The sequence below is a fragment of the Myotis yumanensis genome, unplaced genomic scaffold (assembly GCF_028538775.1).
Source record: "Myotis yumanensis isolate MYYU_CA2020_CCGP unplaced genomic scaffold, mMyoYum1.0.hap1 SCAF_2, whole genome shotgun sequence".
Taxonomy (NCBI): domain Eukaryota; kingdom Metazoa; phylum Chordata; class Mammalia; order Chiroptera; family Vespertilionidae; genus Myotis; species Myotis yumanensis.
This window is the reverse complement of record NW_027223753.1, coordinates 192,869,519-192,881,619: the sequence shown is the minus strand read 5'-3', so window position 1 is coordinate 192,881,619 and position 12,101 is coordinate 192,869,519. Positions and strand designations below refer to the sequence as shown.

The window sequence follows — 12,101 nt, the reverse complement described above, 5'->3', positions numbered from 1 at the left end:
GAGGGGGAAAGATCAACCAAAGGACTTACATGCAAGCATATAGGTCTAACCAATGGACACGGACAACGGGGGGGGTGAGGGCATGAGCGGGGGGGGGGGGGGTAGGGGGTAATGTGGGTATAAGGACACATGTAATATCTTAATCAATAAATATATTAAAGTTGTTCATATGGAAAATAATCTAATAATCTTATCTAATAAAAGAGAAACATGCAAATTGACTGTACCTCTGCTACACTCACAAGCCACGCCCACCAGCCATGCCCACCAGCCCATCAGAGCGACTATATGCAAATTAACCCAACCAAGATGGCTGCTGGCAGCCACAGAGCTGGAGCAAGCAGGAGGCTTGGTTGCCCCCAGCAATGGAGGAAGCCAAGCTTCCTGCCTGCCCTGGCTGGCTGTGGGCTCCACTCAAGGCAACAAAGTTTCAATTATAGAAGATAAATAAATCCCACATACCTGCTTCCAGCCAGCCTCCACTGGGAGCTTGGGTGGTTGGGGGCTGTGGCCAGCCTGCAAACAGCCATCAGTCCCTCACCCAGGATGGCCACACACTCATGGGGTGAGGTTCCCTACTGGGGGGCTTGGCCAGCCTACAAACAGCCATCAGCCCCACACCCAGGCTGGCCAGGCACCCCAGCGGGAACCCCCACCCTGAAGGGGGTGTGGCCAGTCTGAAAACGGCCCTCAGCCCCTCATCCAGGCTGGCCAGGCACCCCAGCGGGGACCCCCACCCTGATCCGGGACACCCTTCAGGGCAAGCCAGCCAGCCCCCACCCATGCACCAGACCTCTATCCTATATAGTAAAAGGGTAATATTCAAACTGACCCTAACAGCAGAAAGACTGGGAATGACTGGTCACTATGACACACACTGACCACCAGGGGGCAGACGCTCAATGCAGGAGCTGCCCCCTGGTGGTCAGTGCGCTCCCACATGGGGGAGCTCTGCTCAGCCACAAGCCAGGCTAATGGCTGCCAGTACAGCAGTGGTGGTAGGAGCCTCTCCTGCCTCCTCAGCAGTGCTAAAGATGTCTGACTGCAGCTTAGGTCTGCTCCCTGCTGGCAAGTGGACATCCCCCAAGGGCTCCTGAGCTGCCAGAGGGATGTCTGACTGCCAGCTTAGGCCCAATCCCCCAGGAAGCAGGCCTAAGCCAGCGGGTGGACATCCCCTGAGGGGTCCCAGACTGCGAGAGGGCACAGGCCGGGCTGAGGGACTCCCCCGAGTGCACAAATTTTTGTGCACCAGGCCTCTAGTTAATAGATAATAATACAAGAATAAATGTATTTCATGTACTCATAACTATAAACCTACTTCTGCCCCATCCTGTATTATTGTTTCTAAAATAGATTATAAGAATATGCAATTTAGGGTTTCAACTTCTAGAAGCTCTTATCATTGATTAGAGAACAGATGCCATCCTATATTTTAAATTTTTTTTGCTTTTTTTTGAATTCTTGTGAAATTTTAAATTATTCTTTGTATTATATATTACTTTTGCAATAATTCCAATCTCAGTTAATATTACAGCCTGTATTTTTAATTGAGATATAATTGACATTATATTAGCTTGAGGTATACAACATAATGATTTGATATTTGTATATATAAAGAAATGATCACCATAATAAGTCTAGTCAACATCTATCACCATACATAGTTACATCTTGTGTGTGTGTGTGATGAGAACTGTTCATATCTGCTCTCTTAGCTACTATTAACTATACAATACAGTATAATTAACTATAGTCAGCATGCTGTACATTGTATCTTCAGTACTTATTTGATAACTGGAAGTTTATGCCTTTTGACCCCTTCACCCATTTTGCAACCTCCCACCTGCCCCCATCCCCCACCTCTGGCAACCACCAATTGTTCTCTGTATCTATGAGTTTGGTTTCTGGTTTGTTGGAGTTTTTTTCTTTTTTTAGATTCCACACATAAGTGAGATCATACGGTATTTTTATGACAGCCTGGTTTTAAGCATAGGTACGTGCTTGAGAATAAGGATTTAACTGCCATTTGAATACATTTAGAGCATCACCTCAGTATAAAAGGTGATTTCTTGAAATATCTTGACAGAACCTAGTACTTTGCTAGAATTATTTCTTTCTGTTCTTCCAGAATCTTTTCCAATGGAAAGAACTCTATATATGGAGTTATACTATTTTAGAAATGAAATGCCAAACTATAACTTCAATATAGTAAAAAATATAAATCCTGTTTAAAGACCAATATCAGAGTTTCAAAAAAGTAGATCAGTGGACATAATTGGAAGGAAATGTGTGATATGCTTTCAGTAACACAGAGCGCACCAATATTTATAAAAATATGCATTGTAGAATTATTTATTATAGAATTACTTCCTGTGCCTCATAGATATTTCCAAGGGAAAAAAGACAGGTGTTACACTGAATAGCAAGGTCATCTGAGTTTAAAAATAGTTATTTTGCAGTATGCCTCTTCCTTGTCCAGTATCAGGAGAAAATTGTCATTAAACTCTAGAATTAAATATATAGTGTTAACATGTTGAGTACATTCACATTTTGTGAAATAACTTTATTTGTTCTGCAATAGGTAGCTAGCAGGTAAATTGAGCAATGTTTGGTGATATTTTAAAGTTGTAATTTCATCAACAACTTAATTAGGGGATATAAATATAAACCTGGAAATAAAAAGTATTGTATGCTATATTTGGCTACTCGAAGACTGAAAAATAACTCTCCAGTGGACTTTTCCTGGGAAGTCATTTGTTTGTTCTGGCAAGTTTCTTTTCATCTTAAATTGTGCAACATTTAAAAGAAAAACTATGAAGGTTACAAAAATTATATTTTAAAGATAATTTTTTTTTAATTACAGAAAATTTTAAAAATATGTTAAATTATATAAGTGTGCTGTTCCTTATTCTGGGCCCATCCCCCAGGGACATTTCTTTTTAACAGTTTCTTTTACTTCAGTTTCTAATGGGTATGCCTTCATTTATTTTATCAAATTCACAGCAAGGAGATGTTAAACTCTTGACATTCTTAAGAAATATGTTTTAAGAATTTCAGTCTCTGATTCATACATGCCACTCTATCACTTAGTTTCTTTCTTATAGTTCTGTTTGGTTGTGTTCTCGGCTGGAAGGGGGAAGAGTGTGCTATCTCCCCAGCCCCCCAGACGAATATGTTAGAATCTTCACGGAGGTCTTTGTCACAGTATACATGTCTTTCTCCCTACCTTCAACCCAGTAGGGAAGCATGCTTACTGGGTTGAAAATCACTGCATGTAATTTCAGATGTCCCTAGTTGGGAGTGCATTGTGAGATAGTGTAGAAGCAGAACAAAGTCAAGTTAAGAATAATATGTATATAAAGGCCGAGACATTTCAGTGGTGAACAGTTCTTTTTTTTCTGGCTAACAGATATCATTGTCTTAGATATTTTCTTTTTCCGTTTATCCCACTGTTCCATTATCAGCTCGTGCAGAGGGCTCTCCGTTCTCTTCCCTTCACAAGAATTCCTGCGTGAGCATTAGTGAGTAGAGAACAACAAAACAAAGTAGAGATATGGCTGGCATAGCATAGACTGTCTTCTGCTGAGACGAGTTACTGGCTTCTGCATTCTAGACAAGGGCAGTCATATTTATATCCAGTAAGATTACTATGATGGGGCCTTCAGAGTTCAGTGGGATAGTTGTTGAAACTTCGAGTACTAACTCCATGAATGACAAACTAAGTCTATCATCTTTTAGACCTTTCAACCTGGTAGAAAACTGTTAGAGGTCTGTGATTCTGCCTATTTGAAGAGTCATCTTACTGGGCACAGTGGAGACTAAAAATGACAAGGACATGGTTGTCTAAAGGGTTAGTGCCACAGTACTTTTGAGTTCTCACTGCAGCACCTAAAACGAAGTGAAAAGGCTAAGATGAGACATACTAATTTTTTTTTACCTGTTTTATTTGCAGACTGCAGCTGAATATGTAAAATCTCGACTCCCAGAGGCCCTTAAACAGCATCTACAGGACTATGAGAAAGACAAAGAAAATAGTGTTTTGTCTTATCAGACCATCCTCGAACAGCAGATTTTGTCGATTGACCGAGAAATGCTAGAAAAATTGACTGTATCCTATGATGAAGCAGGTATGTTGTCTTTCATACACACACAGTCACACGATTTTTTCTCCCTGCAGAAATTTCTTTATACATTGGTTAATGTATGAAGGACAAACTGGACCCAAAGTTAGATAGTATAGATTAACAGTGAGTTTCTTCTCTGCAGTTTTAGTATAAAAAATTTCATCAGGAGGTTCCTAAAAATGTCTCTTAAATATCAAATTCCTTTTACACTTTTGCTCTTTTTTTAAAAGGAAATTTCTGGTCTTTTATCAATCATGGACTCTTACTGATTTAATCTTTTGAAGTGTCACTTCAATTTCAGATACCAGCTGAATACTTTTGCATCTGATAATCCAAGAACTATTATTTGCTTCAAGTATTATTTTTTAATTTCAGAGAATTTCTTTTCTAAAGAAGTGCCATTTTTTCTTAAAGTTTTAAGCTGAACTTGATTTTCTTTTTCTTTAACTCCTTATGTGAATCCTAGCTCCTTTTATCATACCAGATACTTCGGTTCTTTGCCTCCCATAAGTTCATCCTATCCAAGGGAGCTTATTATTGAAGGCATAGACAGACCTCGTTATAACACCATTTTTATTTATTACATGGTCTGTCCGCTAAAACCCAAATTTTAATGAAACCAGTGCAATATTACTTGGAATAATTAAAATATTTAATAAAATTAAACTTAGGAGAAATATCCTAATTAAAATGGTCGTACTGCCCACCCCCCAACAAAATGGAGAAGAAAGTATAGGACAATAACATTTCTAATAGTCAAATGTTGGTAGTATCAATCCCTATTACTAGGACCTTCTGTTTTTATTTCTACAAGGAAGTTGTTAGCATGCATCTCATTTTCTTTCTCCTGATCCTAAGCAGTCCCAGTGCTGATGTTCTTAACATTTGATTTCAAGCTTGAATAGCAAACAGAAGAGTAAATTAAAAAACAAACATTATGCTACACATGCCTAAACACTAATGCAATTTTTTTAGTTATTAAGCTGTCCCCATTTATATTCTGCCTTATTACCCCTTTGCCTCCCTCTCAGACAAGATTCACATTTCAAGCCTTGCCTAAGACATCTCTGCTCTCTCTGATTCTTCTTTACTTCATTAATTATCCAGACACATTGGTTTCTTCTGCCTGCTGGATGGTTAGATATTTGGTTACTGTGTTTGCCTTGTTTTTCACATTCTTGTCTTTGGAATTCTCATTCATCTCTTCTCTCACCCCCAATGGAGTAAAGGCTATGGTTGGCCCAATCAAAATAATATTTAAATATTTATAGCATCTCAGAGATCATGGAACTCATATACTTCACCTACTTCCTACCCCCATAATCATTTTATGATGAGAAAACAGAGACTCACAGACTTGCCTGCAGTAACAAAGTTACTTAGCTGTAGAGCTGGAACTCCAACCTCCTATTACAAATCAAGCCAGCCTTTCACCGCCTGAATGCAGGTTCTCATTCGTTCAGTAGGCATTTGTCCAATGCATAGTGATATACGAGGCAGCTGGAAGAAAGAGGGAAGTTTTGAAAAGGCAGAGAGGAATTAGAGATATTGAAAACACTTTTTGTTTTTAGGTTATCCTCACTAAGGATTTTTTTTCCATTGATTTTTAGAGAAAGTGAAGTGGAAGGAAAGGAGGCATAAGGAGAGAGAGAGAGAGAAGGGGGAAGAGAGGAGAGAGAAACATTTATGTGAGAGAGATGCTTCTGTTGTTGCTTCCCACACACTCCCTGACCTAGACTGGGAATCGAACCCACAACACACACCAGCAAGGCAGATCTTGTTTAAAGTCTAGCTGGAGAGCTAAAACACACATATATGACTTCTGGATAAAAATTCCTGAGGATTTTGGGAATGAGTACACTCTATAGTATTCACAAGCTATTGGAGTTAAGTTCTTTAGTGGAGGACATTGGTTTAAACCCTGAAGGACAAATGATGAATGTGGGTTTGTGCAGATAAGAGAGATGCAGTCTTTGTGAGGAAGGGGCCCAAGTAGATACCAAGGTGAAAAAACTAAGACCCATAGACCTGCTTACAGTAACATAGTTACTTAGCCATAGAGCTGGGACTCCAACCTCCTTTTATAAATCAATCTGGGCTTTCACTGCCCTACTGCAACCAGCCACAACTTCCCACCATTGAAATTTTCTACTCACCTGCATGTTGTTGAGCAACTACTGGTCTGCAGAGGTGCTCTTGTACATGGCCTTTGGGAGCAAATGCTTTGGCACAGAATTAATGTATCAATAAATTTGCAGCATGAAACAGCAGAGATCACTACAGGATTGAGAGTAGAACATCTGAATTCCAGTCTTTTCCTCTAGCTTGATGATGACCTTTAGCAAATTAATGTCTTCATCTATAAATTTGGGCTAATAATATCTCACAGGGTTATTATGATAAGAAAGTATGTCACATTTGAGGAAGTCCTTAGAAATTATGTTAGAAATGCCATTCATGCCAAATGAGAACAGATTTATGATCTTTCTATCCCACAGACCAGTTTAAAGTACTCACAGTTTTTTCTTGGCATGTCGTCTCTGGGGAGGCAGAGGCAAATTTTTAAAAATGATCTTCAGAAGCTTTGAGAAGTCAAGCAACATCTATGTTAAATCAGCCACTCCGGGCTCAGTTTGCCCTTGGTCGTTTCTGCACGAGGTGACGCATTTGGTGGGGGCTGTGTATGTATGAGTCAGTGAAGGTCACTGTGTGTTGTAAAATCTAAACTGCCTTCTGCTGCACTACCCACATCTTAGTGATTTCATTCAAAGAATGAGAAGAAGATATGAAAAGTCATTGCTTTTAAAAAGAAAAATAGGTTATCATAATACAAAGGAGTCAGAAAATAGAATAAAAGAGAAGGTACCTAATACCTTCAGATATAAACATCTAATATGAAGACATTCATTTGTTTCAACTGCTTACCTTCTTTCCATGCTATCCCAGTTTTTACTTGTTCACATTCTTAATTCAGCTCTCCCAGTTTTAGGAAGTGATTAATTATTAATTAGAAAATGCCCTTCTTTGTCTGTGGAGAGGTTAATTTGCCTTTCATGCTCATCCACTGATAAATCAGGCTGTGTGACAGTTACCGCATTTGTGGTTTCTAAACTTCTAAAAACCAGTTAATGAAAAATCCTTAGACACTTGTCTAAAACCATTGGCTCCGAACCTTTCCTCCTTCCTCTCTCTTCTGTCTTTCCCTCTCAGTTTCCTCCCTTCCCCATTAAACATATTTGCTCCCAAAGGCCATGTACAAGAGCACCTCTACTCTTCCACAATTCAACTATCTAGAAACTTGACTTTCAGCAAAGAAATGGGAAGGAAGCAAAAACCACCCTCTGCCATACTATGTCACAGAAACTTTAGATTCTCACCTGGAATCTATATATTTTCATTTTAAATCATTCTCACCTGTTAGATTATATTTTCCGATGTGATATTTTTAAAAATTCTTGTTCTGACATTGAGTATTGTACTTTTATTACAGAAACAAATAGAAATAAGTAGAATGGTATAATAATAGAATAATAATTACCAGTAATCCTGTCATTGTAAACATTTGGTACGTTTCCCTCACTCTAAGCACTTTTGAAATGTTATCGATATCTAGCAGTTTTATATCCTACATTTTTAATTTAACACTATGACATAAGCTCTTCTTTATTTTATTAAAACCTCTTCATGTGATGATCATTTTAATGGCTACATAATATCCTATTCTTTTAAAGTACTACTTACTAACCATTCTCCTATGTTGGACATTTGTGGTTTTGTTTTTGTGAATAATGCTGCAATACATATAATGTGCATTTGTCTGCATTTCATATTACTCTAAAGAGCAGATTTTAGAAAACCACAGTTTAGAATTAGAATTAGAAGGTGGGGAAAGGAGATGATACTGGGAGCAGAGACCTGAGAGCAGCAAGGAATAAAAGCAAAGAGCAAATTCATAGAAATCTACAAAAAACAATTATCATATTCCCAGCATTGTGCTGCACTCTACGTCAAGTTGGCATTCATAGACTCTGTAGTATATAGAGTTAACATCATTAATCTTCATAAGGATGACGTTGAGTCACAGAGAAAAGGTTTAATTATACTCTCTGTATAAAAATAGGAATTGTGTAAACCATTTTAGAAGGATTTTCATCCAAATGGTTTATTCTTAAGTTTTGATTATTACAGTGATTATTAAGTTTTGTAGTATAAAAAGAAAGAGGTCTTAGAACCAAAAGACCCAGATACTCTTCTTAGCCCTGCTGCCAACCAGATATATGACCTTGATTAAGTCACTAAATCTCCCTAAACCCTGTTTTGCTATAAAACAAAGGAATGAACAGGATCTCATAGATGTCTTCCATTTCTAAAACTGTGATTCTGGTCTCTTGGCAATGGAAAACTCAGGTGGCCATAGCTTCTGCAAGGTAGCATGTAGCTTCTTCTTGAACTTTCTGCTTGCTCCATCATCTTTCTCCTGTCTCTTCACACAGCCCATGTAATTTACACAATAATCAGGCTCAAAGACCACTATCCAGTCTTTCTATCATCTGTCCAAGAAGGTGCCCAGGCATACTTTTGTTGGTCGGATGGGAGCCAGGCAAAACTAGATTTTGAAAGAAGAGGCTCTGAGCCATCATTCATGGGTCCTCATTAAGATAACTTAGATGTTTTTACTAGCATTTATTAATGCTATAGAGTAAGAAAATGTGGTTTGCAGTTGATCTATTAATATTTTTATTTCAAACCCAAGTTTATACATATTTCTATAGATTCAACTTAGACACTAAGGGAAGCAGTGGCATAATTTGAGAAGTGATCAAAATAGCATTTCCCACCATCTCAGAGAACATCATTAACCTAAATATTCATTGTTTGTTATAGGAAGCAAAAATATGAAGGGTTGAAACAGCAGGAGAGGGAATCTTTCCTTTCATTGTTTATTTTTGTGCTGGTATATTATTATTCATGTTTCCTTAAGTCATGTTAAATTGGTTTTTTAAAAATATGCTTTTATTGATGTGTTGTTGTTTTAGAGAGAGAGAGAGAACGGAGAGGGAGAAAGACAGAGAGAAACATTGATAAGAAAGAGAAAAATGGATCAGCTGCCTCCCATATGCATCCTGACCAGGGATCAAGCCCTCAACCTAGGCATGTGCCCTGACCGGGAATCCAACTGATGACTTTTCAGTGCATGGAACGATGCTCAACCCACTTAGTCACACTGGCTGGGGCAAATTGTTTTTCATTTATTTTTAAGTTTGGGCATGAATGAATAACCTACATATTCTCTTGTTAAGGATAAAGTAATACGGCTTGTGATGCCTTGTGTTTGAAGGAATTGGGAGGAGAGTAGGCCCCTTTATTTGAGAGTGATCGTCTCTGTTGCACACTCAAGCACCCTCAGGCCTGGGAAACGGCACTTTGGGAAAAGCTGAGTATACCTGTGGTGGGTGGATTGGCCAGTGGCGGTATCTTGTTGCCGGTCTCGAGACAGTTGCCTAAGTTTCAGCTTAGATCTTTTTCTCAGAGTTAAACCTAAGACCAGCAAGGATTTCATTTCTGCTCTTACTAGAAATCCACATAGCTTTCCAATGAGCACACTTTCCTACCATATAAAACGAGCACTTACAAGTGGAAAGTGAACCAGGCAATGCAGGTGAGGGAAGGAGAGGACCCAGCTGGCTGTTTATTGTGTTCATTTGGGCATCAGTTAAAGCTGGGGACCTACAAATCCATTTCCAAGTGTCAGGCAATCACACAACTTCCCCAGAGGAGGTGAGAAAGCAGCGACAGCATTCATTTTTCAGCCTCTGCTTTGTGATCCCCTGATGCAGCTCTACATTGGACATTCCTGAGAGCTGAGCCCAACCAAAGCTACCTACCGGGAAGACACACCACGTACTGTACTGTACTGTACTTTTTGGAGAAATAGCTTTTTTAGAGGGTGGGGGAATGTGTTCTAAGCAATTTAGAAAGTAGCTGGAGGGTTACCTCCTATTGAGCTTATTTTATTCTTCTTAAAATATGTGATACCTAAAAGTTCATCTACGATTTAATTGAGCCATTATTGTCAGAGTAATCAGTGATCTCCAAAGGAAAGCCATTTTCTGACATGGGGGGTGGGGGAGAATTGAACACACTTCAAGAAACCAAACTCAAGAAAAGAGATTGTGAATTATTTAGAGCCTTTTCAGGTTTGCCAAGAACATAAAAAATATAGTAAAAGGCATTTGCAGGAAGTTCTTCATTCTAACAAATAGAGTGAATTTCTCAGTAAGTTTCTCAAACAGGTCCTAAGGGAAGAGGTGGCAGTAAGGTTTCTTTACTTTATACCTTCAATCAGGACCCGGTTTCTGATCTCAAAAGATATTCTTGCCAGAGGCTTGCTGATAGGATTTGGAAGGAAGAAAAAAACAGGGACCCAAAAGAAATTTAAAAAGGGAAATTGAATACTGGTCATGCAACCTCTGACTCCAACTTCTGAATTTCTGTAAAAATATTACTGTATTATTTTTTCACTATAAGAGTAGTATAGTACATTTAAAACATTTTTAAAGTATGGAAAAATAGAAAAGGAAAAGATAATCTCTATATTGTTACTGATGGGTAGAGTTCTTTGTCCCTACCTGTTGCTCATGGGAGTAGAATTCTTGGGATATCCCAAGAAAAATAATTTTCTGAGACTTGCATGAGAGACTGAATGATTTTTATTTGCATGGAATTAAATCCCTGAGTTTCCAACGTCCCACTTCCCTTTGTCCTGCCAAGGAAGTAGTCCCATTTTGTCTTTGACAGGGCTACGATCAGAGCCAGTGTCCAGAGTTTCCTTTCCATGTTGGAGCATAGTCAAATCCAGCACCAACCTAGCTTAGTTTGTGTCCCCAGTTGCAGTCCATCAGTCCATGGTATGTGGGGTCCCCAGGGCCACTTGGCTATGGGAAACATGGGCAGGAACAAAGCCAAAGGAACCAGAGAGCTAAGGGAGCCATGAGCCTAGAGCTGAGAGAGCAAACTCCTCTTTTTGGGAGATTATGTAACCCCAAATTTTTGCAGGCTTGCATTGGCTCCACCTCTTCTAGCCAATGATTTCTAGCACCTTCCTTGCGTCACCCCAACTTTACTGTGCATGGGCCCATCTCCCCTTTATTGGCTCCCTTTCCACCAGTGTTTTGCAGGGAATGGGCTGGTTTTTCCCTGGGGAGTGCAAAGTTGCAGCTTCCTGGGGAAGCTTCCCAAATGGCCATGTGATGTCTGGTCTCCCCCTTTGCTCCTTTCCTATTATTAATAAGTAGCTAATACAACAGTATCACCATTTTTTAAATATATTTTATTGATATTTTACAGAGAGGAAGTGAGAGGGATAGAGAGTTAGAACCATCGATGAGAGAGAAACATCAATCAGCTGCCTCCTACACACCTCCCACTGGGGATGTGCCCACAACCAAGGTACATGCCCTTGACCGGAATCAAACCTGGGACCTTTCAGTCCGCAGGCCGACGCTCTATCCACTGAGCCAAACCGGTTAGGGCAACAGTATCACTATTACTTAAACACAACTACCATTTTTAGTATATTTACTTCTAGTTATTTTTCTCTGCTGGGTTTTAATTATTTCTACCCAAATTTTTATATCTTTTTTCATCAACATTGAAATATAATTATATTTCTCCATGCTCTTAGAAACTACTCATAAAAGTAATTCATAATGGCTGCATAATGTGGATATACCACCATTCCTATAAACCTTTAATATTTTCAACATGGTCCCTCTCTTTTATCCGTGTTTTAGTTCTCATCATCATGTAGAATCCCTGAATTTGGAGGTGTGTTTCTTATTTGTGAAAAGATGAGAATAGCAACTTGATTAGCATAAACATAATGAAGATGTTTGTAATGCAGCTAGTTTTTAGTTATATAGCAGCGGAAACAGAGGACTTAAATAGGTAGTCAAAATCCACTTATAATCAGAGAAC

At 39.0% G+C, this 12,101-nt stretch overlaps 1 protein-coding gene across 1 annotated transcript in view; it reads left to right on the top strand.

Annotated features, from left to right (window-relative positions):
• The window catches only part of PPM1L (protein phosphatase, Mg2+/Mn2+ dependent 1L), a 241,897-nt gene that overhangs the window by 169,704 nt on the left and 60,092 nt on the right, over positions 1-12,101 (top strand). Inside the window, exon 2 of the mRNA XM_070406891.1 lies at positions 3,953-4,127. Within this exon, the coding sequence (XP_070262992.1) occupies positions 3,953-4,127 (175 nt within the window). The remainder of the gene's footprint in view (positions 1-3,952; positions 4,128-12,101) is intronic.